The 25,640-nt window shown below is 41.0% G+C and overlaps 2 protein-coding genes across 5 annotated transcripts in view; one reads left to right on the forward strand and one right to left on the reverse strand.

Annotated features, from left to right (window-relative positions):
• Nucleotides 1-142: 142 nt before the first annotated feature.
• On the reverse strand, nucleotides 143-18,254 carry glt1d1 (glycosyltransferase 1 domain containing 1). 4 transcript variants are annotated; one of them, XR_013791327.1, is made up of 13 exons: nucleotides 17,844-18,254; nucleotides 17,037-17,188; nucleotides 16,271-16,376; nucleotides 15,741-15,792; nucleotides 14,750-14,786; nucleotides 13,380-13,436; nucleotides 8,255-8,353; nucleotides 7,722-7,771; nucleotides 5,101-5,144; nucleotides 4,297-4,417; nucleotides 3,368-3,466; nucleotides 1,188-1,675; nucleotides 143-1,093 (listed from the first exon to the last, which is right to left on the reverse strand). XR_013791327.1 is itself a non-coding variant. In XM_079517314.1 (12 exons), the coding sequence occupies exons 1-12, from the start codon at nucleotides 17,909-17,911 to the stop codon at nucleotides 1,523-1,525; spliced, it is 1,029 nt and encodes a 342-aa protein (XP_079373440.1). In that variant the 5' UTR covers nucleotides 17,912-18,254; the 3' UTR covers nucleotides 143-1,522. The 4 variants fall into 4 exon arrangements, 2 of the variants coding, with proteins under 2 accessions (XP_079373440.1, XP_079373439.1); XR_013791328.1 differs by having other exon boundaries at nucleotides 143-1,088; nucleotides 1,151-1,675; XM_079517314.1 differs by having other exon boundaries at nucleotides 143-1,675; nucleotides 15,750-15,792.
• Nucleotides 18,255-18,266: 12 nt separating this feature from the next.
• slc15a4 (solute carrier family 15 member 4) overlaps nucleotides 18,267-25,640 on the forward strand; it is a 48,518-nt gene continuing 41,144 nt past the window's right edge. The window contains exons 1-5 of the mRNA XM_079517312.1: nucleotides 18,267-18,790; nucleotides 19,015-19,640; nucleotides 22,556-22,851; nucleotides 23,580-23,721; nucleotides 24,127-24,207. Coding sequence (XP_079373438.1) covers nucleotides 19,059-19,640; nucleotides 22,556-22,851; nucleotides 23,580-23,721; nucleotides 24,127-24,207 — 1,101 coding nt within the window. The 5' untranslated portion in view covers nucleotides 18,267-18,790; nucleotides 19,015-19,058. The remainder of the gene's footprint in view (nucleotides 18,791-19,014; nucleotides 19,641-22,555; nucleotides 22,852-23,579; nucleotides 23,722-24,126; nucleotides 24,208-25,640) is intronic.

Genomic DNA, 25,640 nt, shown 5'->3' on the forward strand with positions numbered 1-25,640 from the left:
TTTCCTGTACTGATGAATTATTCAATACATTATGAATTTAATATGCAAATACAATAAATGTATAATATAAAACAATACAAATTGAGAGTTGCATGCACATGAAGGAAATTAAACCATTTTATCATCATCCCTTTCCATCCATTTTAATGAGCACAGCAAAATATATATTTTGTATTTTTAAAACTTTCTTACAAAACATAACAGTACAAGATAAACTTCTTGAATTTGCATACAATTTGATTGCACCCCACTAACCAATCAGGTATTTGGTTCAAAGTGCTCCAAACCTGTCAGCTAAGATAAGACTGTTTGTGGATTGTTCTGCATAGACGTGATTTACAGCCTGGATTTCTTTTGAAAGACTTTGAATAAAGACCCTGGTGATGCAGGGAAATTAAAGCTATTTATACTCCATGTATATGGGAAAGAAGCTAGATGTGTCATTGTGCCTGGAAGGTTGCTGATTCGAATCCCTGTGCCAATGAATAAGACATGTTTCCCCCCCACAGCCTCAACAAATACTGCCGAGGTGCCCTCAAACTAGGCACTTAAGTCCTAATGGCCCCAGTGGAGGTGCTCAATGGGCAGCCATAGCACATTCCCAGGTGTGAATGTGTGTAACTGCATAAGTGAAGCATGACATTATTGTAAAAGAGCATCTGTGCTCAGTCAACGTTCCCTGGATGAGTGCCCATCGATGATATAATAGTTAAGACAGTGAATGTACCCAATCTGTCCTACAATTGAACGGTACCTGTGCGTTTGCATAAATCTCAACTTTCCAAAGTGTCTCAATAAAAACAGAAAATAAATGGGGGAATGAAATGCCCCCTCTCTCAAAGAAAACGAAAACTTCCCTGGATAGAATAAGCTTCTAAACGTTACCATCATAAATACAAATGACTAATGCAACTTTCTTAGTTCCATCCAATCCCTGTAGAAGGTAGGAATTGTTTGTTTTTAGGTCATAGCTCCTGAACCTGTACTGGTACCCACTTTTTACAAACTCAAAATCTGGGAGTTTGAGGTCACAATCGCATTGGCTAAATGCCCCCAGATCCTTGCCCTAATCATAACTACACCAAACTCTAACCTAATGCCTAAACACAATTTTAACCTTACACTTAAACATTTGGAATGTAATACCTACACTTAGGCCTGTTCTGCTTCGCTCTAGCTGTTCACACAATGCATTGTGGTTAGGGTACTGATGGTTCAGGAGCCACTATCACTATTTGTATTCAAGGAAGACTATCAGTGTCACATACAATAGACTGCCATGGAATGTCCGGGTGGTGCCGGAGTAAAGTTCCTGACCACCACAACGAAGAGTGGGGTTCAATTTCCCTAGGGCGCCTCCGGCTTGGCCGGCTGGCGACTCCATGTGCATCACAGGAGACACGTGGTGGTTTCATGGGGGGAATAGGCAATAAAAAACAACTTTATCGGGAAAAAAAGAAAGAAGGAAAAAGACGTCAATGAATTCCCTGAGTGTAAAGGGTGGGGCTGAGTGATGGGGTCTCTACTCTGAGTGTAGAGTCTCAATTAGCCTCTGATAGGTCTCCCTCTCCTCCAATAGGCTATGATACTGGTCCACATAGAGCTTCCCATTCCTCACCAGTTTCTCCTTGAGCTCGCCATCTGACAACAGTCTCTTGCACTGGTGTACAAAGTCCTGAGAGAGACACAAAGCAGAATGCCAGTTGAAAAGAACAAAGTTGACCAGAACTTTTTGAAAGGACATAAAGACAAGTCTATCAAAGCTGTTCTAAAACTTACCCACAGAATTGAATGAAAGCCAGTATGTTGAGTAAATCATTAAAATGTGGCAAATGAGAACATCTGTGACAGGTTCCAAATATGCCTGTCCAATAGTCCTTTGCAGCATATTCTGATAACTGCCACCTCCCATTTGCTAATGAAGAGAGTGGAACGCAAACGGAGCTACTGCTACTATTAAACAACACTGTCACAACCGCTGTCATGGGGAGAGAGAGAAATAATGAGTAGAAATATAAAGCAATAAAAACATGAGTAATGATCCTATCCCTTTGCACGGATTGAGACATGGCATTCCCATATAGCCTTATTTTAGTTCATGTGTCTCGTTTGCCGGGCCAGGAGACTGAGAATATGCTCCAAGCTGTTTTCATTGTGTCATGCAGCTCAGAAGCTGCACCAGTGACTTGACTGATGAGATCATGTCTGAAGAGGCTCTTGGTTGAACATGAATCTAGTGCTTGGCCAAACAACTATAAATCCTCAAACAGGATTAGAGCTCAAGTTATGAGCAGTGTCCAGGCTTGGCCTAGGACAACTAACTACTCTTGCCTCATATGGTACAGCTAAAATGAAAATGCCATTTTCTCTTTTAAGCATGCCATTTATTTATTTCAAGTGTTTGAACATATTTTTTTTGCATGATTTTAAATGTAAAACGTTCCTCCGCCCACTTGTCGACTATCGGCCGTTCGCCTGCTATCGGTGGTAGTTGCTGGGTCCCATAGACAAATAATGCACTTCCGGAAAATGTGTCTGACTGTCGCCCGCTGTTAAAACGCACTGTAATTACACTCCCAGTTCTCTGAGTTCTGGCTCAGAGGCTAGCACTTGAAGTCTGTCAATAACTTCCAGGCTGAGGTCGTGGCTTTATCCGACCCTACTGGCTCCTACCATCTGTGAAGGGTTTCTCCAGGCAGGGGATCTTTCGCAGTGTTATGGCTGAACTGAGGGCACGTGACCTCCCCCTGGAGACGATTTATCTGATATCATGAGGCACCATCAGGCAAGAGCATGACATCTTCACGCCATCATTCCACAACTCCCCTCTGTTGACTGGCCCTAACCTGTGCATTTTCCTTTATCACCCCGAAACCTCTGCAGGTATCAGGTGCAAGAGCCCCTTGTGGGAGTTGTGTTTGTTTGCTAGCTGCTATGCAGTTCCATCAGTATGTGATTCAGCAGACTGTCATTCCATGACGGCTGTGTTTCCTGATTCAAATCAAAGCCCCTATAGAAACATACTGTATGAATGTCCAGCTTTGTTATTTTTTTTTGTACTTTGACAGGACTAATGATAATAGTAATTTAAAGTAGCAGGGTCCACAGAATGGTGTAAAGTTGATGCCTTCTTTGTTTAAAAGAAAAAGAAAAGACAGGATAATGGCAGACTGAACATGATGAATCCATGTAAAAGAACAACTGACACAATGGCATCTGTTTTGTTATTAGCTGCAACAAACATCCAGAATTCCAGGTCAGTTGAGGTGAGATGAGGGGTTGTATGTATATACATTGGGTATTTATCACAGCTTATCACTGTACAGTACCACTGTAGTGGTTCTGGTCAATGTTTGTGTCTGTATACCTGAGGAGATGAATAAAGCAAGCCAGTGACCTCATTCCGGACCACGGCTGCATTCCCAGGAATGTCTCTGGCCAACACGGGTACTCCCAGATCCATGGCCTGTCACAAGAGATACCAATAAATAATCAGACTAGTCTAGTACTCCTAATGTCCCACATTTCTTGCATTAGCGGAACTCATTTAAGAGCAGGTTGGTGCCTTGCATGGTTTCCTCTCATTCGGTGTGAATGGGTGACACAGTACAATCGTTATGGATAAAGGCGCTATATAAACCATTAAAAAGAAAGATCCAGTGGTGTTAAGGGATTTCCATTTAATCTTCACTCGCTAGTGTTTACATTCTCCCGGGAAATCGAAGGAGGGATCAACAACATGACATTTAAATGTTCAATAATATTAATCAATCGCCAAAACCTGTGGAACTGATCAAGTATAGTCTTTTCACCTCCTAGAACTGCAGAGACCTTTGAGAAAGCCTGGGAGTGAGGTTACACAGCACAGACTCCCAAATAACTCATCTCACATTCACTTTAACTGTGGTTAAAGTGAATGTGAGATGTTGCCCCCACCTGAGGGTCAGGTGGGGGCGACTTAGCTCATGCTTAGGGACTTCTAACACGCTAATAAGAGTTTAAACATTTTGTGGACTGTCTTAATCTACAGTGTTTAGAAGAGACTACCTGGATTACAATTGTGCTTCCCTTGGAGGAATGGAAAGATAGCCAAGTAATTAATTTGGATAATAAACCCCTGTAGTGGTCAGATAACACTGACGCTTGTAAGATAAGGACACCTGTAAATACTGCTAAATATCCTAATTATAGCCAGAGTTACATTGAGTACAGGCACCAAAAGTCATGGCAGGACAACCGTTTGTACAAAATCATGCTCTCATCTAGCGGCCACCGTCATGTCCCAAGGACGTTTACCTCCAAGATGGCTGCAGACATTCCCTCTGAGACAGAACTGTTGACCACGGCACAACACCTCTTCATGGCAGCGTGGAGCTCTTTCTGGCTCCTCTCCTGGGCCAGAAAGACTCCCACTGTTCTGCAGGAGCAGTATCACAGAGTGTGTTGTGACTCTCAGGGCTCAGGTACAATACTATACTACTATACGTGCACTACACGGAACATAAGCGCTGTTTAGACAGAGCACAGTCACAATAACGACAACTATACGAGCGTCCACACTGATGAACGACGATACGTTCTGAAACAGTGGCACAAGCACGCTGCACAGTCCAGCTGTTTGAAGTGAGTCTGTCAGAGCCCGCATTGGGGGGGGGGGGGGGGGGGGGATCTCTGTGGTGCTGAAAGATGCATGAATAGGATATATGGATAATCTGAGTATTTGACAGGTTAGTAATTATTTAATTATAAGGAGGGAAGATAGTTGAACACTGGTAAGAAGTCCTAACAAGACAGGGCAGCCAGCTTCCTGTCTTGATAACACTGTCGTGTTGGTTAAGCCCTTTGGCTAGAGAGATTAGCCAGTGACTTGGAAGTGGGAGGAAGTACTAAACTTGCCTCTGATTTGCATTCTGCTCACATTATCGTGTATGCAATGCAAGCAAAGTTTGTTGACATATTTTCTTGTGCCACATAGGATAAAGTGTGGGATAAGCAGATAAGGCATTGGAATTTCTCAAAGGAGCAAAGCTCCTTAAGTTTGGCATTTCACGAGCTGTTGAATCGATAAGGGAAAACAAGAAAAAGAAAAGGAAATCTTACCTTTTAGCAACAGCTTCAACTTCATCAGTAAACACAGGATCAATCTGAAAAGAAAAAATATATATATTAAAATGATGAAGAGAAGTCCAGTCCTAATGTCAAAATGTTGTCATGACGGACGATGCCAGCAATGACTTAATTGAGGCTATTTGATAAACAATAATTATATTTATATCATGACCAAATTATTATCTCTGAAAATCCTGTAATTTTCAGAGATTGGGGTCAGGTTGGGGTGGGCACCCAATCTGATTAAATGCAATGTGGGATTTGCGTGCATTAGCTTGCCCATGGCAAAGTCCTGCATAGCTATTTGGGTCAAAATGCCAAGCAAGCTGCTTCTTTTTCCTCCTTTAGCTCCTGCTTTTTTTCTGAATTGAAACCTGATATATGTCACATGCATAAAAATAAAAATAATCAAACAAATCTAATCTTTGCGTTTCTGGAGTAATCTTGGATTATCATCCAGTACACAAAGATAGATTATCCTTGTATTATTTATAAATGACTAATGTTTTACTGTAACAGCCTTAGCTGCATTCTGGACATTTCATGTTTATAGTTTACATTTTACTTCATTATGAATGTATACACAATACACATTATAATCTGAATGTGACTGAATTATTGAGCAGCAAGCAGGTGGCAGCCATGGGTGAAATTAAGTGTTAATAACAATTTCATACGATATGGGTTTGCTGATAAATGTTCTTACAAAAACAATAATACGTAGCCCAGGTGAGAAAACCTAGGTTAAACAACACTCTTCATAAGGTTGCTCAACGGTAGGCCTACTAGTGATATTATTAGATGAATGCAAAAAACATTTTATACTTTATAAACTCTATATTCTGATAATGGAGTGGTGGTTCAGTTATTCAGTAACAACCAGGGTCTGTCTCTCCAGCTCTTTAATTTTCAGGTGGGTTGCCAATCAGGAAAGAGAACCAGTAAATAAAAAGGTTTCAATAAAAAATATTTAAATAGAGGAAAGAGAATCATTAAAAGAACACAGGGATTCATGTGGGTCTACATGAATCAGACCAACAACATATCTGTTTTCACTGAGCTTTCTAATCAGAGACACAAAGCATTGGCAGAGTAAGAGCATAAGCCATCAGTGGAAAGTGGAAACAGTGGCACACGCCATGCCAACTATAATCAAGCTAAAACAGAACATACCTTCTAGTTTGACACCACTGTTTAGAGGAAGATAAAAAGAAACACAAGGCTTGAAAAAAATAAAAAATAAAATAAAGACGTGAAACATATTTCAATGTCACATAAACCAGAGGGAGGTAGGGAGAGATAACAGGATAGAGACAAAAGTAGGACAGAAATCAATGTGAAATGTCCTAGAGATGAGACGAGGTGAAAAGAACAGGAGAGAACTGAGAGAATGTCAAGGCTACCACTGATGGTCACAATGCAACTGCAATGCTAAGCAGATCAATATTGGAGCATCCAACATAAAAGTATAATCGGTTCAACTGAGAAAAGATGTGACATAAACCTTTAAAGGTAATCAACACTCCCTCCTGGGTAATATAGCCTTTGATTGTCTGTCAGGTTTGCTTGGTGGTGGCATTTGACTGGCTGGCTGGCTACGTGTTTTGACTGCAGGAATTCAAATAATAAAATATTGATTCTTCAAATGTATTTTGCTCATCTAATTATACATATCCTGTAAGTATGTGCAATTACCAATAGTCAGCGTGATTCCACATGCCTAATTTCATTCTGCATTGGATAGGAGTGTGAGCGGGGTTGTATAGATTGTACAAATGTGCAAAAAAAGAATACAAATAAAATCAATCATAGTGGTGTGAGTGCTTGCTGGAGGGAGGCAACTCGCTGGCTTTAGCTGGCTCGGTGGTGCCCCTCCGTCGTGGTCTAAAACTATAGGGCAAAAGTCCCTCCCTTTGTGGCAGAAAACTGTGCAGGACAGGCTTCAGACGTGCCTCGATCCTGCAGAGACTTGGCACAGATCTGAACCCATTTGATTTGCCATTAGGACCTGTTGCGACCACATGCCCTTGCTGACGTCGACCCCGACACAAGAATATCTCCAAATAAGTACTCTGACATAAAAAAGGGGGTTGGTCCAGACTCCAGAATGGGCAGCAGAATAAAACGTTACGGCAATACGTTACGACACTTTTATGCCGTTTTTTTCCCCTGTATAATATTGTTTCAGAAATGTCGAGTTTAATTACTCTTTAAATCAATTAGTCATTTGAAAATGCATTTTTACAATGAGGCAATTTTTTTGAATCGCTTTAGAGTCTAAAGCAATTCTAAAGTTTAGACTAAAAACATCATAAATCATACATCAGGCATTCAGTCAGTGGGTCAGTCAAGCATAAAAGGAAACAGATAACACTGTTGCTGACCAACCTCCCTCCCCTGTCTGCAGACGACTGCCATCCCCTCTCAATGTCGGCCATAAGGCCAGCTTAACATATAATGCTGTTATCTCTGCTACATCCAATTAGCAGGCCAGTGGACTCTCTAAGGCAGAATGCTTGGCAACTGTCTTCCACAAAACAGACAGCAAACTATGCAAATGGTGAAAACATGACAGCTCTGCAAGTGTGTGAGTGTTGTGAGTACTTACTGACCTTTGGTCCAATAATGACCAACACATTCAGAGGATTCTCACGATGCCACTCTGAAAGACAGCAATAGATCAACACACTGGCACTAAGAACATGTAGGACAACAATAATCAGCAGTATTCTCTGTCTTCTCAGAAACAGAAGTTGTTTGTTGTTTTAACCTACGTGGGTGGAACAGTTCAGATTGTGTCCGTTAGGTTAGGTTAGTATCTTGTGTGTAAGGAGAAAATTTGAATATTTCCAAAACTATTATGTATAAAACCCATGTGAAAACTGTTCCTGCGTGTGTGTGTGTGTGGGGAGGAAGGGCAGAATGTTTAGGCCTGTCACAAAGATGCTAAAAGATATTATACTATCTGGTTGACTTTTATAACACTTAAATGGTATACAAGATCGGTTTCTCCAGATTGGGTAAATTGCCGATCACTGATCATTTGGAGTGAAAATCGGCCTATTTAAATTGGTGGCCGTAAACATTACAAACATGTAAACATTTTGTAAATAATCAAATAAACTCTTGCTATAAAGCTGGTTACCTGAGAACTCCTCCACCAGGAACAGCGGGTCCTTGACTCTTCTCAAGCCACAGACCAATAGGAAAACTTGCAGCTCCTCCACTTCCTCGCTGCTCACACCTGGGGAGAGGACAGACAATAAAACGATAGCACCACAATATCAACACACTGCATAATGAACATCCAAACCGCACCAGCAGATAATGAAAGCAATTCATCATCTAAGGTCGTGAGGAAAATAAGACAGCTAGTGACTAATGCTCTCACATAATTCTCTGCTCAGTGTTCACGCACGCACCAAGCAGGGAAGTGGTCTATCTGCTCATATCACTGGATGGTTGTAGCCGCCAGCCGTCAGAGCAACACAGGCGTTATAAACGCATGGGCAGAACATGCGTTTAAATTGGGTAGCCAATTCTTTCATTGCAGATTGAAATATAATTCTAACTACATTAAATGTATTGGGGAAACTACCGTTAATTGAGGACACAAGAAGGACCAAAATCACTCCTTTGCGTAATACACATCTTCTGTTCAATCCTTACAATTAGTGGGGAACTAGTAGACTTGCTCTATGCCAGTAACTACCGTAGACTACTAGACATGACAAAGATAGAGAAGTTCAGAGTGTTGACCCAAATAATCTAGCTACTGTATATGCAGTATGCACTGAGTACATCATAACATGACGCACGTACATCAACACGAAAACACAGGAGAACATGAAGCAGGCAACAAAGAAATTTGCTTTATTCAAATTCTGTAGGGACTCAGTCATTCCTAGTTAAGTAATTGCTCGGAGTACGTAGACAGATAAATACTAGAGGCAAAGTAATTTCAATACCATCTACAAATAAAGGATCGAAGATGTGTAATTGAAGCAACATATCAACCATATCAACTTGGAATGCTTAAATAAAATCTCTGTTTCTTAATGAACAGAATCAGTAGTTATCACATCTCTTAAAGGTCTACTCTGGCTCAACATAAACACTGGCTCAATATAAACACACAAACAAGCAGATCAGGCAGGTGAACATTAGAGCCAACGAGTGCTCATACAAGAAAGTTCAGTTTTATTTTATACCTACCTACACCAAAAAAGAATCTCAGTTGCTCTCTCTGCCCTGCTGTTTTGTTGGCAGGCTAAACATCAAGGAAGAGAAAGAACATCCGCACACTAGTTTCTAGAGCTCCGAGACGTACTTTATTTAGAGGCAACAAATTGCAAAGTTTCGACCCACTAGGTCTTCATCAGGCAAATTTGTTGGCAGGGTCCCACATTTCCCCTCCTGATAAGTCTGGTTTTAGGATGTGAATAGCATATCTATTCCACACATTAAAAAGTGTGAACTTGCCAGGGTTCCATTGTCAGGGCTAATCTGTCAGAATTCTTAGGTCTTAAATATTATTAATCACTATCAACCACATTTGGAGACTAATATAGCGTATAAAGTTATTTTGTACACTATGGCACCTGCCCTAAAACAAAAGTCTATGCACGGCCCTGAAGCTGATCCCTCCCTGTTTGAAACAATAGATGGTATAAAATATCAAGAAATCCTTGGTATTAAGGTTGTCAGTGACCCAGATGGATGAACCTATAGAAGGTTGGAGACTGACACCTGATGGTTATGCTGGAAATCCACTGTTCCAGGAACATTTAAGCTCATTACAAAAAAGAAAAGAAAAGAAAAACACGCGCACACACACACACACACACACACACACACACACACACACACACACACACACACACACACACACACACACACACACACACACACACACACACACACACACACACACACACACACACACACACACACACACACACACACACACACACACACACACACACACACACACACACAATAATCCATTGTACAAAGGCGGATGATAGACACGCATGCGTGAAAGTAAAAAATAAAACACAAACAGACACACACATATGCTTAAAGCATTGTGTGCATCAGGTGAAATCCTCCTGCTGGCAGATAAGACTAGATCAGGAGGTTAAGGCAGATTTAGAGCTTCTTAAAATGACGTGAAGTGGAGTCTGACCCTGATCCCAGGAGCCAAGAGCAGGGACACCAAATACAACAACCCCACTTGTCTAAGTTATTATATTGTATTAACATACTCTGCCATGCAGATTGGACAAAATAACATTTTATTCGCTAAGAAAAGAGACATAAGACAGCTTATCGTGTGCGGACATTCCACTTTTTTGTTTGTCATTGTTTGGGTCCAGCACCGTATTCTGAAACTGGGATGTGCATATCGTTTCCCTTCTTTACATAAGACAGCTTTAACATTGATTTGAACAATTTACTACTTGTTTTTTAGGCATTTTGTGGTTGTCCCATAATTACATTTTTGATGTATTAACCCTGTACAAGCCTGTACACAGCCTGAGATCCTCGGGTGGGAACTGTCAGGGTACCTCGACTCTCTGATTATCTTAATGTTTTATTTCCCTCACTAAATGTTATGTTTCTTTTAATGCATCTTCTTAATTGTATTTGAATCATAATGGCTCCTACAGTTGTATTTAAAGCACATTGAAACCTTATTTTGAGTAAGTGCTTTATACATAGTTATTAATATTGTTATATGAGAGAAGTATCTGCTCAGCCCCCTGCTGGTTGCTTCCTGTGTGTATGAATGTGTTGGTTCCTGTCAGTTTTGACAACAGCCGCCACACTGTGACACACAAGCAGAGGCTAAAGAACACACATCAAAGCTTCCAAACAACATTACAGTATTTGGAGGAATCTACTGGGGGGTGGCGGGTTAAGCCTAGTTTATGCTTCACTGACATACTGAAAATATGTCATTTTTTGTCGAGTGACATGTCAGTCACACCTTTTCACTGAAGCATAACAATGAACGTTTAGAGCTGATGTTAGACCTGTGACTCTACTCATTTTGATCTCTTCACATGCCAACTACTGAAAACGTAAAGAGAATGGTGTCACGGGTAATTTGATTAGAACGGCGTTGATATACAATACTCCTTGCAGACAGAGTCACTCATGCCTTCAGTGCGTTCAATTCTTCTCCACCTTTGACAATTCCCTACCTGCAGCTCATAGCTCACTGGTGTTCCAGAGAGCCTTCTCACGTACAAGCTTACTCTTCCCAAGACCAGCCCCCCAACTCCCCTTAACCCCACCCCTAAGGCTCACAGCAGGAGGCACACACCCAACGCTTACTTGGTGCCTTTGATGGACCTGCAGATTCTAGATTCCAGCACTGTGATTCCTGCCTACATGCACACAGATACATGCATCCATTCAACACAGACGCACGCACGCGTACACACACACGCACGCACGCACGCACACACACACACACACACAGGGGGGGGCTGCAGCGTGCCTTACTTCTGTCATTATCTACAGGAGGTCTTTGGTAGTACACCTCTGAGCTACTCTCTAACTTTGGTCTCTATGTTCAAAGATCCAGTATGATAAGAAAGCTATATATACATGGGGGAGATGTCGTTATTTGCCAAACAAAGAATATGTCACAGTATGGTACGACACGCACGCACGTACGCACGCACACACGAAGAAAATATTTGAGTTTTTAGCAAAATATGTTTCTTCAGATTCAGAATATAACTAAACCAAAGGAAAACAAGACAGCTCAGCGCTGGGGAAACATAAATAGGCAGACATGACAGTGTCCCACACTGTGTTTGAGTGTGTCTGAAAGCAAGAGGAGGATGAGAGTTGAAAAGAAAGAATACAGATTGCAACAGGAGCTGTTGATTCTGTGAGTCTGTATGTGTTTAGTCTAAGGAGCGTTGAACAAATAAACTAAAGTTGAAAAGACTGATTCATAATAATTTCTGGAGGCAACGATGGGTGTTATGAAAAGGTCCAATGAGGAGAAATGGATATAACAACTAATCTGGTAAATATCACGGAGCTATCGTTATACAGTAGCTGTAATGCCTGTCTACATGGACACAGGCATACTGTATGCACACATGCGCGCACATGAGCGCGCACACACACACACACACACACACACACACACACACACACACACACACACACACACACACACACACACACACACACACACACACACACACACACACACACACACACACACACACACACACACACACACACACACACACACTGCAGCCATATATTTGCAAACCACTATTCTTTCCTCAAAATGTGATGAAATTGAAAACACAATGGTAGTTTCATCACATTTGGAGGGGAAAATGCAATAGTGCAGACCTTTTCTCATTTTAACGCATTAAGTGACTTTGGGCAATTAGTATTACTGCCACCATTGAAGATGCATAGTGACAAATGGTCTAACACTGGGGAGCTATTAATCAAGTGCTGTGGCTCTGCCTGAGCACTGATATACCTGCACTGGAAATCATCTCGCCACGTCCAATTTCAAGTCAAGCCTGCCCATGTACTTAAAGATGGTCTGACTAATGTCACATTTGTTGAGGTGGTGGAACGAGAGATGAAAAATGTATCTATTGCAGCCGGTAATCATTGTGTAGATTAAACTGTAGTCTAATCTACACATACAAGTAAAGGTTTAATGCCCTTAAATTATATTATTTAGTTAGATTCTAATGGCCGTTCTTAGCGGATATTCTCGCAAAAATACTGTTGTAAGATGTATAGATGATGTTAGTTGCTGTTATTAGTTGTTATAATAAAGGCTGAATGTTATCTACAATACGCTGGATCAGTGGACAGTAATGATACATTTAAACTGGTATACAGTAAAAAATAAAAAAAATAAAAAAGGCTAAAGAAGGTGCTGCTGCTAGGAATTCTGGGACCTCAGCATTGCAATTAAACCCTCCCAATGGGCCTATCAAAGTGCAGTCTAATTTCATTCTTCTGAGTGGCCTCCTCTATATTGGGGCTCAGCTGAAAGTACTTACCCTGCAAGCAGAGTACCTGCTGAACAACAAAGTCAACACAAAAATATAATGCTTCAGGGGAAACTGTGGAGAATCTTTGGAAGTTTACTTTTGTATCATTGAACATTTTGTATTTTGTGTTTTGGGCTAAATTACATTCCAACATAGTTGACCATTAATCCCTCAAGAAAACTGCTGTTTGGAAAACAAACCAATGAGAATCAATACCTGAGCTCTTCAGGAATTCACTCCAGCAGAACTTCTCAGCCACTTCAGTCTGGATGCCTTTATAATCAAGGAACATAAAATGTGAAAGGCAATATGTAATGACATCACAGCAAAGTGATTTATACTTAGTTGAGAGCCCAGGTTGTGCAATGAAAATAGTCTGTCTACAATATCTGAGTTGCATTTTCAGTGTACAACATGGCGCGCAACCTAGCATAAATCAGGAATTAGACAAGTCAATTAGTGGTAACTGCTAATTAGTTATGCCGTAGCAAGTAACTACCCATTGATGGCATTTAATCAATAGGTAATTAGTTTTAGTAGGTGTAGTTATTTTAAATCTAATATCTAGTACAGTAAAGCAGCTCCTGTTTAGGCCAAATGTAGTTTAAAGGTACTGCATTAACCAAAATGGGCTAGCAGCAGACTGTATTACAGTTCTCAAATTAATATTACACAACAGGTCGTTTCGAGGAAGCAATCTGATGGTTGAAACAGCCTTCTAGCCGTGCTTCAAATCAGCATCATAGATTCACCCAGAGCGCTGCAAACTCTGTGGCTAGGCTAACTAGTTTCTTGGGACATTTGTGGTCGTAGTGGCTAGCTACTGCTACATCTGTCATTAACACAATATGTTTTTTCAGCGATTTTCTTAGTTTTAAGGGTAACTGCTGTATAATTGCAATATTACACTCAAGGGGGTGGTTTAACGTCATTAATGCACTTCTGCGTTGCTTTCGGAACTTTCCTGCAGCATCACAGGCGTGCATTCATGACGTTAAACCACCCCCTCTCGTGTAATATTGCTTAAATTAATACGGGTCTTTACCATTAGGCAAAAATAAGAATGGGAAAAAGGAAGAAAAATAAAGAAGAATGCCTGATGAAGACCCTATGAGGTTAAAACATTGCTCATTTTAATAAAGTACTGGGAGCTGTAATCCAGTGTGCGCATATGCACAAAGCTATTAGGCTATTAGGTCTTACATGATGGAACATCTAAAACTCTAAAATAGATATCAAAATCTATATATTCCCCTAAATTGTTCTGCCTTTTAAACTAAAAGTACCCTCTTGAAACAGTCTCCATTAATAATAAAACAAAACAAAAAATCAATTGCTGTAAACCCCTGTAATGTGTGTGTGATGAAAAGCACTGCACTGGCAACTGGCAAAGCATGAATAATATGGATCAATTAGTGCAAACTCAGGCTGGCCAAGTACTCGCCACTCTCTATGTAGTAGCACGAGTTGCTATAATGTTACTGGATGAAACACAACAGTATGAAGTACGAGGATGTCCTGCATGGCATAACAGCCAATGATAATAGGGAAAAACAATGAATGATGATTATTAAACAACAGTTTACCTTGGGGCTGGACATATACTTCACTGCTTGGCGACAGCTGCAGAGTTAACAATAGAAATGTCAACTTAAAAAGCAATCATAATAAATACATTGAAATGCATTGAATAATGAATAACTGTAGGCAACATTCTTTTTAAAATTCTTCGTTCTTGTTATGCCAAACAGTGGATAACAATTAACAGTCCTAGCACTACTCAAAAAAAATTTGCTCTGAATCCCCGCCTTAAAAAGAAGGCAGACAGGAAAGAAGTCATCCCTAAATGCTGGAGATGAGCCCGCAAAAAATAAATCAGGGGTGATGGAAAGGAAATTGACTGGATGTTATCACAGTAAGTTGCATTAGATCCATCTCCTATGTGTGTTTTCTGTCTCAATAAAAGGCACAGCGATGCCTCTCGGCACCTGTCCTTGCCTGCCTGCTGTCAGCACTAAATGACAAAGATAAAGCATGCCATTCTCCTCAATCTGTAGCCCACTGGGAGAATCTAATCTGAAAACATGGTAATACTGTTTTAATGCCACACCATTATGGGACGGGGCAGGATATTGTGTTTGCGTAGTAAAAACCCCTTCTGTTTTATTTATTGGGGCTGTCAGGGCCCGGCTGTATGTTGTGAAATGTGCTGTAAAAATTGAATTGAAAAACACATTTCACTCTCGCTCACAATGATCTCAAAGTGTCTTGCTATTGTTTTTGTAAGCTTTGTAAATATAGGGAATTATAAGGGTGAACATATAGGGGCAAAATTCTGTTCTACATTAAAATTCCATTGTTGTCTGTCCCTAGGCAATTGTAGAAACACTGCTGATTGACACCAACCTATAGATTACAGTGCTCTGATGATTTTCAAGTCCAGCACTTAGTGGTGAGTTTCCTCCCATCTTACCATCATGCATGGCGATACATGTAGTAACAGACCCAATAAGCCCATTGTCTACGCTCGTGCACTGGTCTATGCAAGATAGAGTATAATATAAAACAGTATCATACCAAAAATACCTCTGCAGCTTCTTTCAGTTCATTAGTAAATGCAACAGCAAACCTGATCCAAATACATCAAAAGATAAAGTATAACATTATCACACATAATAAGGGTAAAATGGTACTATAATGAAACAACTGAATATTCAGGTGATTTTTGACCCCGGCTTTCCAAGCAATAGCATTAAGATTTTGAGATTATCAACAGAGGATAAAAAAGGCACTATTTAAAATAAATTGAGGCTGAGATTCACTAGACGAGGGTGGTGAAGCTGCTTGTGGTAGGTAGGGGGTTGGATTTAACTAGGATATGATACAAAATAAATAAAGTGTCAGTGTCAGCTTAACAGTCAGGTTGATGTGATTTTTTAAATGTACAATATGTATATAATGTATATCACAAGATTCATCACATGCTCAATGCTCATACATGTATTTGTAGTGTCGCCAGCATTATTATTATTAACCTGTCTTATACTAAGCTGTGTGTGCAAACAGTGCATATCTTCCTTCACATGTTGCTATCTTGAGATCATCACCTGGCTCTCTGCAGCACCTGCTCCATAACCACACGCTTCTGCTCAACTTTCACATCTTCATTTAAGTCTGTTCCACCAAATATGACACCAAAGGGCACTTGGACATCTAGTGTAAAGGGACATAAAACACAAAGTTCTTGACAAAATGTGCGGTTCTTGACAAAATCAGCTCTCCGTAATGTGTCCTCGCTCATAGGATAATACCATTTATGTACACACACACACCCTCATAACGTTCCGGGTAACAGGAACGTTCGCCTCAAAACACTCTTAAGGTTAGGAATACGTTTAGGGTTAGGCATAGTTTTACTGATGTTACGTTTAGGAACATGGTTAGGTTTATATATATAAATATATAGGTTTATATATATATATATATATATATATATATATAATATTTTACTATTTTTTAATCCCACGATTTTGTAACCCATTTTTCACCCGTTGCCAATTGCCTAAACTGTAATCCTGGGCGCTCTTCTCTCCCTCTGCCAACCTGGGGAGAGCCCCGAACTGAGCTCATGCTTCCTTCAATGCATAAGGAGTGAGAAGGCCGCTTCTTATCACCTGACAGGGGGGGGTTTCCCTGGTAGGACTTGGAGCGCGTAGCAGGAATATTAATTCCTAACCTTAACCTCAGTAAAACAAAGAACACAAGAATACAAGAACCGCTGGGGGCAAAATAAATGGGGGTGACTTGAGTGTGTTTTGGGGCGAGCCTTCAGGTTACCATACACCAGATCTACTTTTCAAAGAGGGTGTTCACCTAGGAGAAGTCTGCCGGCTTTAAACAGGTGTATGGCAACTGCACCCTCAAAGGCTGGCTTTTGAGTTATTAGAGTTGCCACTTCAGCAGAAGACTTAAACTCTGAGATGTCATAGAGCTCACAGGTGTGACCTGCAGATTCAATGTGGGCCCTGAAATGAAATGAGAATTACAGTATTCAATGTGCCGAAAACAATAATCATAAAAAAGGATATAAATGTAACTAAATATAAAGTTAAAGTAGCATGGTAAAGCAATGCTTGTAAAAGTTTTAACTAGAACATATTAAATGAACTTGCATCACACGTGTGATCTGTAGAGCACTTTGGTTGACCACTGGTCTTTGTAAATGTGCTTTATAAATGACGTTTGATTTGATCTGTATAACTCATCCAACCCCTTCATCATGAAAAAAATATGCTTACAACTTTTAGCTGGCTAAAGAAAATAAAACACATTAGTTTCTGTTACTGATTTGCTTTACTTAATCTGTTATTACTAGCAAGAAAGCCCACATCAACATGTAAGGGTTCAATGTCAACATATCCTGTTTTGTTGTCCATAACTCCATATTAAATAAACATTCACCAGAATGTTCACATATTTTTTTGACTACTACTAATAACATACTACTACTACTACAACCTATACTTCGTGAAAAAATGCCTAAAAGAATATACAATACAAATGACAAAACCAAGCTTGTAATACACAAACTAAAGTGTTGCAACAGCTGTTGCCACGTTGGACTTTGCTGTCATGACAAAAATGATCTTTCACGTCGTTAGGACAGTAACCTTATGTTACCTGATTCTGTCTGCTGTAGTGCAGTTCCCAGTCTTTGGACTGAGGCAGGCAAGAAACAGTAACCTCATTATCTAATTATGACTCGTTGCTGACTAATCAACAAGTACGTTCTCACAAATTATATTACTAGTGAATAGTAGGCGGAACCCCAGGAACCAGTTTTATTATACTGTATCTTTGATCTCTGGTCTCACACATTTCCTCCCTGACCATATCCATGCCGACCAGTTAGCAACGTCACGATTAAATACTATCATAACAGTAGATCCTCAAACTGAATCGCCTCGCATACGCAACCGTTTATGAGCTTGCAAATCTGCGATATATGATTATGACCCGCAACACCGTCGTGCGACGGAGTACCAGCCTTTAGGTTTTTTTTAGCCCTTCGGTTAGCAACATTAGCACGCTTGGATTGTTTACATGTCCGTCTCTTAAACGGTTCCCCGGAAACAAGTTATCGTGGAAACGTGTACAAACTTTTTTAGACAGCACATTGTGCTCCCTTTATTATTTTGTCTGACGCTTCATTACACAGTTAACATTTTACCAAGTAAACGACACAGAAGTGCATGTTATAGTGGTCAGCTCAGCCCGGTGGCATCGTCAAAAGGAACTATAGTTTCGCTTCCTTCTTGTGCGTGCCGCGTCGGCAAAAAACAACAGCACTACAACATACATGGATCGACTGTCGACGCCGACTCAGACGTCGTTCCAGCAGATGTGAGATCTATAGATCGTGCTTCGCGGGCACGCGCTGTGTCGACGTGCTAATTTGTGTGTTGAACGAGCGAGCGAGGTGTCACGCGGTAGTACTGTGACAGTGTGTGTGTGTTTGTTTATTTCCACTTTTCTCTGGAGTCGAACTATCTATTTGGAATATACTAAAGTAACCTAAGTAATTTAGGTTAATGGGGAACTTTGGGGGCCTGTTTGACTAATTTAAGGTACTGTTTATCATTATTTCGTCAAGCTAGCGTTTATATTGCTAATCAATCATTATGTTTGTTTACCGTAGGCTAAATGTACACTACATCATGTATGAAGTTAAGATTGATAATACTAATAGTAATACTGCTATCTACAATGTTTGTTTGGCTGTGTAAGCCATGCTAGCAAAAATGACAACGTTAATTGTAACTAATCTAAATGTAATTTGTGTTCTGTGCAGATTTTAGGTTGTAACTGGAAGGAAAGTATCCAAAGCCATTGACAATGGCCAACAACCGGGATGTCGGTGAAAACACTCCTCTTTTGGATTCAGTGACTAGTGTGAACAGACCGGTGGTACCATCAGTGTTCGAGGGCAGAAGACTGGCTTGTGCTGCCATCCTGCTGGCTGAGTCATTAGAAAGGGTGGCATTCTATGGCATCACTTCCAACTTGGTCCTTTTCCTGCAGAGTAGCCCCTTTATTTGGGAGGGAACTCAGGCGAGCCAGGCACCTCTGATGTTCATGGGGATTACTTACTTAATTTCACCATTTGGTGGGTGGTTGGCCGATGCCTACCTTGGAAAATTCTGGACAATTGCTTGTAGTTTGATTCTGTATTTCACTGGTATGCTATTTTTTCCATTCGTTTCAAATGAAAGCACCATGCCTGGACTATGTGGTGAACAGATGGCATTCCCAGTCGCACCAGTTGACTGTCTGAACACAAGCATTGCCCATCCAGGCACCGATTGCCCACCTAACCGTGCTCCTTACTGTAGCGCAGTGATCTACTGTGGACTTGCCCTAATTGCATTAGGGGTCGGAACTGTGAAGTCCAACATCACACCTTTTGGAGCAGACCAGGTAGAGTATAAATAGGCTTTCAAAAACTGGTGGAATTCAGATTAGAAAGTCATTGAATCTGCAATGCGTGGAGTGGTTTTATGAAGGAAATTCTGATCGTACTGTAGGACAGACCTGTACAAGATCAGGCAGGGTGACATCTTTTTGTTCATACATGCAATTTGTTTGCTGTGGGACTGTGAGCACTGTATTAGACACACATACCCCTGCTGATTTAAAGTATTGATAATATGCCTCACAAGGTTTAGATTTTTCACGATGGTCAGGTGTTCTGTCAACCATTTTCTCTTTCAAATGCACGCGCACACACACGCGCCCACGTGCACACACCAACCAAACAGAGGAACTGAGATTTGTTTGGTGAAAATAATGTTCGACTTAAGTATTATTATTACTCAGTAGACCCCTGCTGTATGCATCATAATATGAACCGAGTTCATCAATGCAGTCATTGTTTTTAAATTAATCTAAGCAAGAGTAAAGCCTTTCTAAGGAGAGTAACTTTGATTAGCACTAGCAGTACACCCACTGCTGTCACACATGTTCCAGCCAGTGCTGCTTCTTTAGCCACTTTGTTTGATCATGTTAATGTTCTGTACACAGAAGTGACAGAATGTTAAATACATTGGAATTCAAATGTACTGTGTTGGCTTTATAGAGGGCGAGTATAAATTATGCTGAACTCAAACCTTCAAATATACTGGTATATTATACATTTTCAACATTTTGTTTTCTATTTATTCATATGCAGGATTGAAAAGCAGGATTCATTCTAGTGTTGGATAGGCACACTTTTGGTATACACTGACAAACGCAGGGATACTTATCCACATTCTGCACAGTTTCAGTTGGTAAATCATGATTTACATGGATATCTTTGTGTCATTTGCTTGCATGTTAATCTTGATCTATTATTTTCATGCAGATGTCACATTCGTCTGAATTTGACCTAATTTTCCATCAGCGCTTTGATTGAAAACTGGAAAACTAGGATATAATGCTAAAACCTCTATCCATGCTTGAAGGTTACTGAGAAGCTGTGAAGCGTTATCCCGGCTGTTTTAGTGAATGTTCTGCCAGCCTCCCTGTGTTGGCTGATATGAGCGAGTGGGGGAGAGGTTGATTGCTTTGTAGGCCAGCATCAGTGTTTTGTACACTGTGCGGGCAGTAACCGGGAGCCAACGGACTGGGAGCGGAGAAGGGGGGGACACATGTGAGAATTTTGGCTGGTTGAAGACCAAGCATGCTGCGGCATTCTGGATCAATTGGAGGCTTAAGTGCACATGCCGGAAGGCCAATAAGGAGAGTGACGTTTTGATATGACTGATGTCTGGATAAGGAGATGGGCTGACTCCAGAATTGTGAATAAGAGGTTGAGGCTGCTTGTTTGTGCAGTTCAAGTTCTCTTACACTGAAAAATCCATCTCACAGCCTCCAATGTTTTGTCTTTTCTCCCCCCTCAAATCACAACACTAGAAAAAACCATGGACAAAACCTCATTTCAGCTTGACTTTTATGTCTAGGCTTTCATAGCTGTGTGCAATTGGGCTGCAGAATGCAGAATGATTCTCATCACAACATTTATTTTATAATATTCTATTTCATATTGGACCAGAAACAGGGAGAGCCCATGACTTTGCCAGGCCTGGTGGCCTACCCAGGATGGTGTAAGATACAGAATGTGACATTTCAGGGTCGATATCATAATATGTTTTTAGATTAGGTGTTGTGGTATTCGACTGGGGTTTAATATATTGTTTGAGTAATGGAGCATAAAGAGCTATAGATTAGTGGAATAAATGCAACTGGTTGTCATAGCATCATTGGATGGCAGACATGTTATTATTGCATGTAGCAATGTTACATAATGTTTGTCTTGACAGCATGATCATGTACCAGGACTCACACCCCATCCCCAGAACCTAGACACTTTCTGGAGAAGTAATGTCAAACTGTGCCCTCTCCCTTTCTGTGTCCAGAGTACACTCATTGTCACATGACTCCCAAGATCATGTGTATCTAATTTGGTGAAGATTGACCCCCCCCCAAAAAAAATATCTTTCATGTTTGTGGCACACCCTTCGAATTGAAGTGAAATCACTTTTTTACTCTGCTTCAACTTCAAGATTAAAGTTTTCTGTAAATCAGGCCCCTCCTACAAACTTTGGAAGCTAATTATAGCCAGTCGGTATGGTATATAAAAATGTGTATGATACATTGTTATTACATGGGTCCTGTGTAGGTAGTAGCAAGTGGTTTGAGTGTTGGACAAAATAAATCTGTTGGAGAAGTAGCAAAAAGTGTGTTTTGAAGAATATGCGGAAATCCAGTTAGACATTCCTTTATGGGGAGTTTACTGCAAAAACCAAGGGAAATTCAGAAAGGACATTTTTTGTCTATGGCCAAAAGCTGGGCTGGTATAGCACCACCGATTTGATAAATATGAGGGGAGTGACATCCTTGGCCTACTCGCAGTGTGAAATTATCTCCAGACCCAAAGACGGACACACAGGGGAGATGATCATCTATTTTGGATAAGTGTGATTAACTAGAAATTACACAGTTGATTGTTTTGATCTTGCTCATTGGTTGAATTTTTGATGAGTTTAAAAAAAATGTAACTATGTTCATGGTAACATGGTAAGGCTGTCAAGCTATGGCTATTCATTCGTTCACTAAATGGCTGTCTAAATGCCTCCCCAAATCCTAACCTAACCCTAACCTCACAGGTTGGGGTGATTTGTAATCTGCAGCACGGATACGTTTTAACCCGCCATGCATGTCGGGAGCCACGGGTGATTTTTAACTCCCAGCACGGGTGATTTTTAACCGGCAGCACAGGGTTGTCTGACTAATGACCGTAGGTAGGACTGTTGGTATGTATAACCAACGTATGCACCCCGTTTTCCTCACAGGTCAAAGACAGAGGACCAGAGGCCACTCGCCGGTTCTTCAACTGGTTCTACTGGTGCATCAACCTTGGAGCCATCGTGTCCCTGGGCGGTGTGGCCTACATCCAACAGAACATCAGCTTTGACTTAGGCTACATCATACCAACCGTGTGTCTGGGGGTGTCCTTCCTCGTGTTCATCCTGGGCCGGACTGTCTTCATCACCAAGCCCGCGGACGGCAGTGCCTTCACGGATATGTTCAAGATCCTGGGTTTTGTCTGCTGTTCGTCACAGCCACCGAAGGAACCCAACCTTCTCCGGTGAGAGGGACGGGGTTACAAATCAGGATTAGTGCATAATGTATATGGGGGTAAAAATCAGTCTTACTGAATTGAATGAGAATCTTTGATACAGATTGGCTATCAAAACACACAACATTTTTTTGGTACAGCAAACTACTTAATCTCACTGGGGAGGGTCTTTGTACGTAGCTGTGTAACATCAATTTCGCAGCTACCCAAACTTTGGAATATGGCATCTTTGATCCAGTAGACTAGTTCAGCTACAGTAGGTGTTGGTATTGAACCTTTATGTTAACACTTCCTTTGATATCCCCTTTCACTTTCCTTTAGAATTTCTCCTCTGGTCCAGCCATTCATCATCATTCCCTCTGGTGTAAACTTATTCCTAAGTGCTGCTACTTGACTTTGAACCCAAGTAACACAATCAGTTGAAAAACCTGACATTGAATATTTTAAGTTGGCCAATTCCACAGCCTTTCAAGAATTCCTTATTAAGGCGTTTTCTCCAGAGATGGGGATTATAGGCTTTAGAATAAAGTTTCTGTCCTATCTCTAGAAGTGCTGTTATTTGAGGAGGAGGCACTCATAAAAAAGGCTGATTAAGTCTCTCATCTCAAGAGTTTAGTTTAATTCCAGCCAATGTTTATTGGCTATTTACGGAGTTTTTTCTCCCCCCTCTCATTGCGATCAATCATGCCATAGCACTTTCAGGCTGCTTTGAACTTTTCCATTCCTTTTTGACCAAGGCCTAAGCCGACGTTGCTGGATACTGCCAAAGTGACCTATGGAGGGAAGTTCCCAGAGGAGAAAGTAGAGGAGTTGAAAGCTCTGGTAAAAGTCCTGCCAGTGTTTCTTGCCCTCATTCCATACTGGACAGTGTATTTCCAGGTGAGAATGTCATACCAACATGTATTCATCAAGTGACTTTGATAATATAGGTATTGGGTTCACTATATGCCAAGGTGTGTGTGTGTGTGTGTGTGTGTGTGTGTGTGTGTGTGTGTGTGTGTGTGTGTGTGTGTGTGTGTGTGTGTGTGTGTGTGTGTGTGTGTGTGTGTGTGTGTGTGTGTGTGTGTGTGTGTGTGTGTGTGTGTGTGTGTGTGTGTGTGTGTGTGTGTGTGTGTGTGTGTGTGTGTGTGTGTGTGTGTGTGTGTGTGTGTGTAAAAGCATAATGCACTGGCATGCAACACGTGAGCTTGTAAATCACCTTTTTTCAATGCACAACAGAAGACAAAGTATAAATCAGGTTTAATAGACCTCACTGCTGTTTTACATGTTCTCACTGTGTTGCAGATGCAGACCACATATTTTCTGCAGAGCCTCCATCTGAGGATTCCTGGCACTGAACCCAACAGCACGTCTGATGCCAGCGAGGTAAATGCATGTAGGAAAGTCAGATTGCCTGCGTGCTCTTTAATAAACACAGTGATGGTGATCAAGTGGCAAAATCTATGGATATATTTATGTAAAAATGGTAATGCATGTTCTACGGCCAACGGCAGTATTTTATAAACACACAAGACAATGCGACTGATTTTGAGAGTAGGCTTTGAATTCGATCCTAGACCATTGAACGTAAAAAGAGTCAGTAGGTCACTGTGAAACAGTCACAGGCAACAGCTGGACATGGCAAAGGTTGTTAATGCCCAGGGGATTAAATAGGAACAACTCCCTATATACTGTACTAATACCTCTCAGATTAGCAACCTGGCAATGTCTCTCCACACAGCAGCTTGATATTGTATTGTACAGTAGGTCAGGGTGCCCCAAACCTTTCCATGCCATAGCCTCTGGCCGTTCAGCATCACCGTTCTGCTTTCTGGACCGGCATGCTTGAAAAGGGGAACTCTATAGACTTCAGTGAATTGTGAAGTTGTTTTTTTGTATTCCACTTGTGTGTCACGAACAAGTTCTCAGAATGGCAGTTGCCCCCCCCCCCCCCCCCCCTTCACATGCTATAGTTCTATTATCAGAAAAGGAACTACTGTACGTGTTTTCTCGCTTCCAGTCTCTGAACTGCTTCTGAAGATCAAAAGGGAAGTGAGATTAGATGCCATCGCCCCTGTGACTCATCCCCTTGCTTCACCTGACACTGACAGTACATTTGCAGTAAAAAATGAAAACGTAACTATTTTTAACAGGGCACGCTCTTACAAGTGATAAGTGGGAGCAAGCAGCATGCCATTACGCCCCATGAGATCATCTGGTCATAAGAGCATTACCCAGAGGCAATGGGGAACAATAATCAAAAATGTCCAATTTGTTTTATAGGGGTTTCAACAACATCGTTGTATGTTGGGTAAATGTCATCATTAGTTCTAAAACGTTCTTTATGATAGGGAAGACTGTAGTGATGGACGAACCAGCATGATGTCTACAACATTATTACACACGAGTTGTTTTTTGTTGCAACACCTCTTCAGCAGACCCCTCTATAAACTACCCCCCCCCCCCCCCCCAATACCCACTGAGACCAAGCCCGCAGGGGCAGCTCTCTGCCACTCCAGCCATTCTTTCCCTGGTGTGAGAAAATACTGTCACTTAGCACTTTCTGTCATTTTGAATATGATAATGTGCAAATAGGGGGGGGGGATACCATCGGAAGCACTGTGTATGACTTGCCAGCAGTTACTCTAGGAAATGGAAATTCAATTTGAAAATAAATGGAACTATCAAAAGTGTAAAACCCGACACATTGGGAGCTCAGATGGCTTGCAGGATTTGAATTGCAAAACGGATCTCTGGGAATTTGTGGCTCCATCAATGCTCGGTGAACGAAATGCAGTATAGCATAAATGTGTCTATGT

The sequence above is a fragment of the Electrona antarctica genome (assembly GCF_951216825.1).
Source record: "Electrona antarctica genome assembly, chromosome: 12".
NCBI lineage: Eukaryota > Metazoa > Chordata > Actinopteri > Myctophiformes > Myctophidae > Electrona > Electrona antarctica.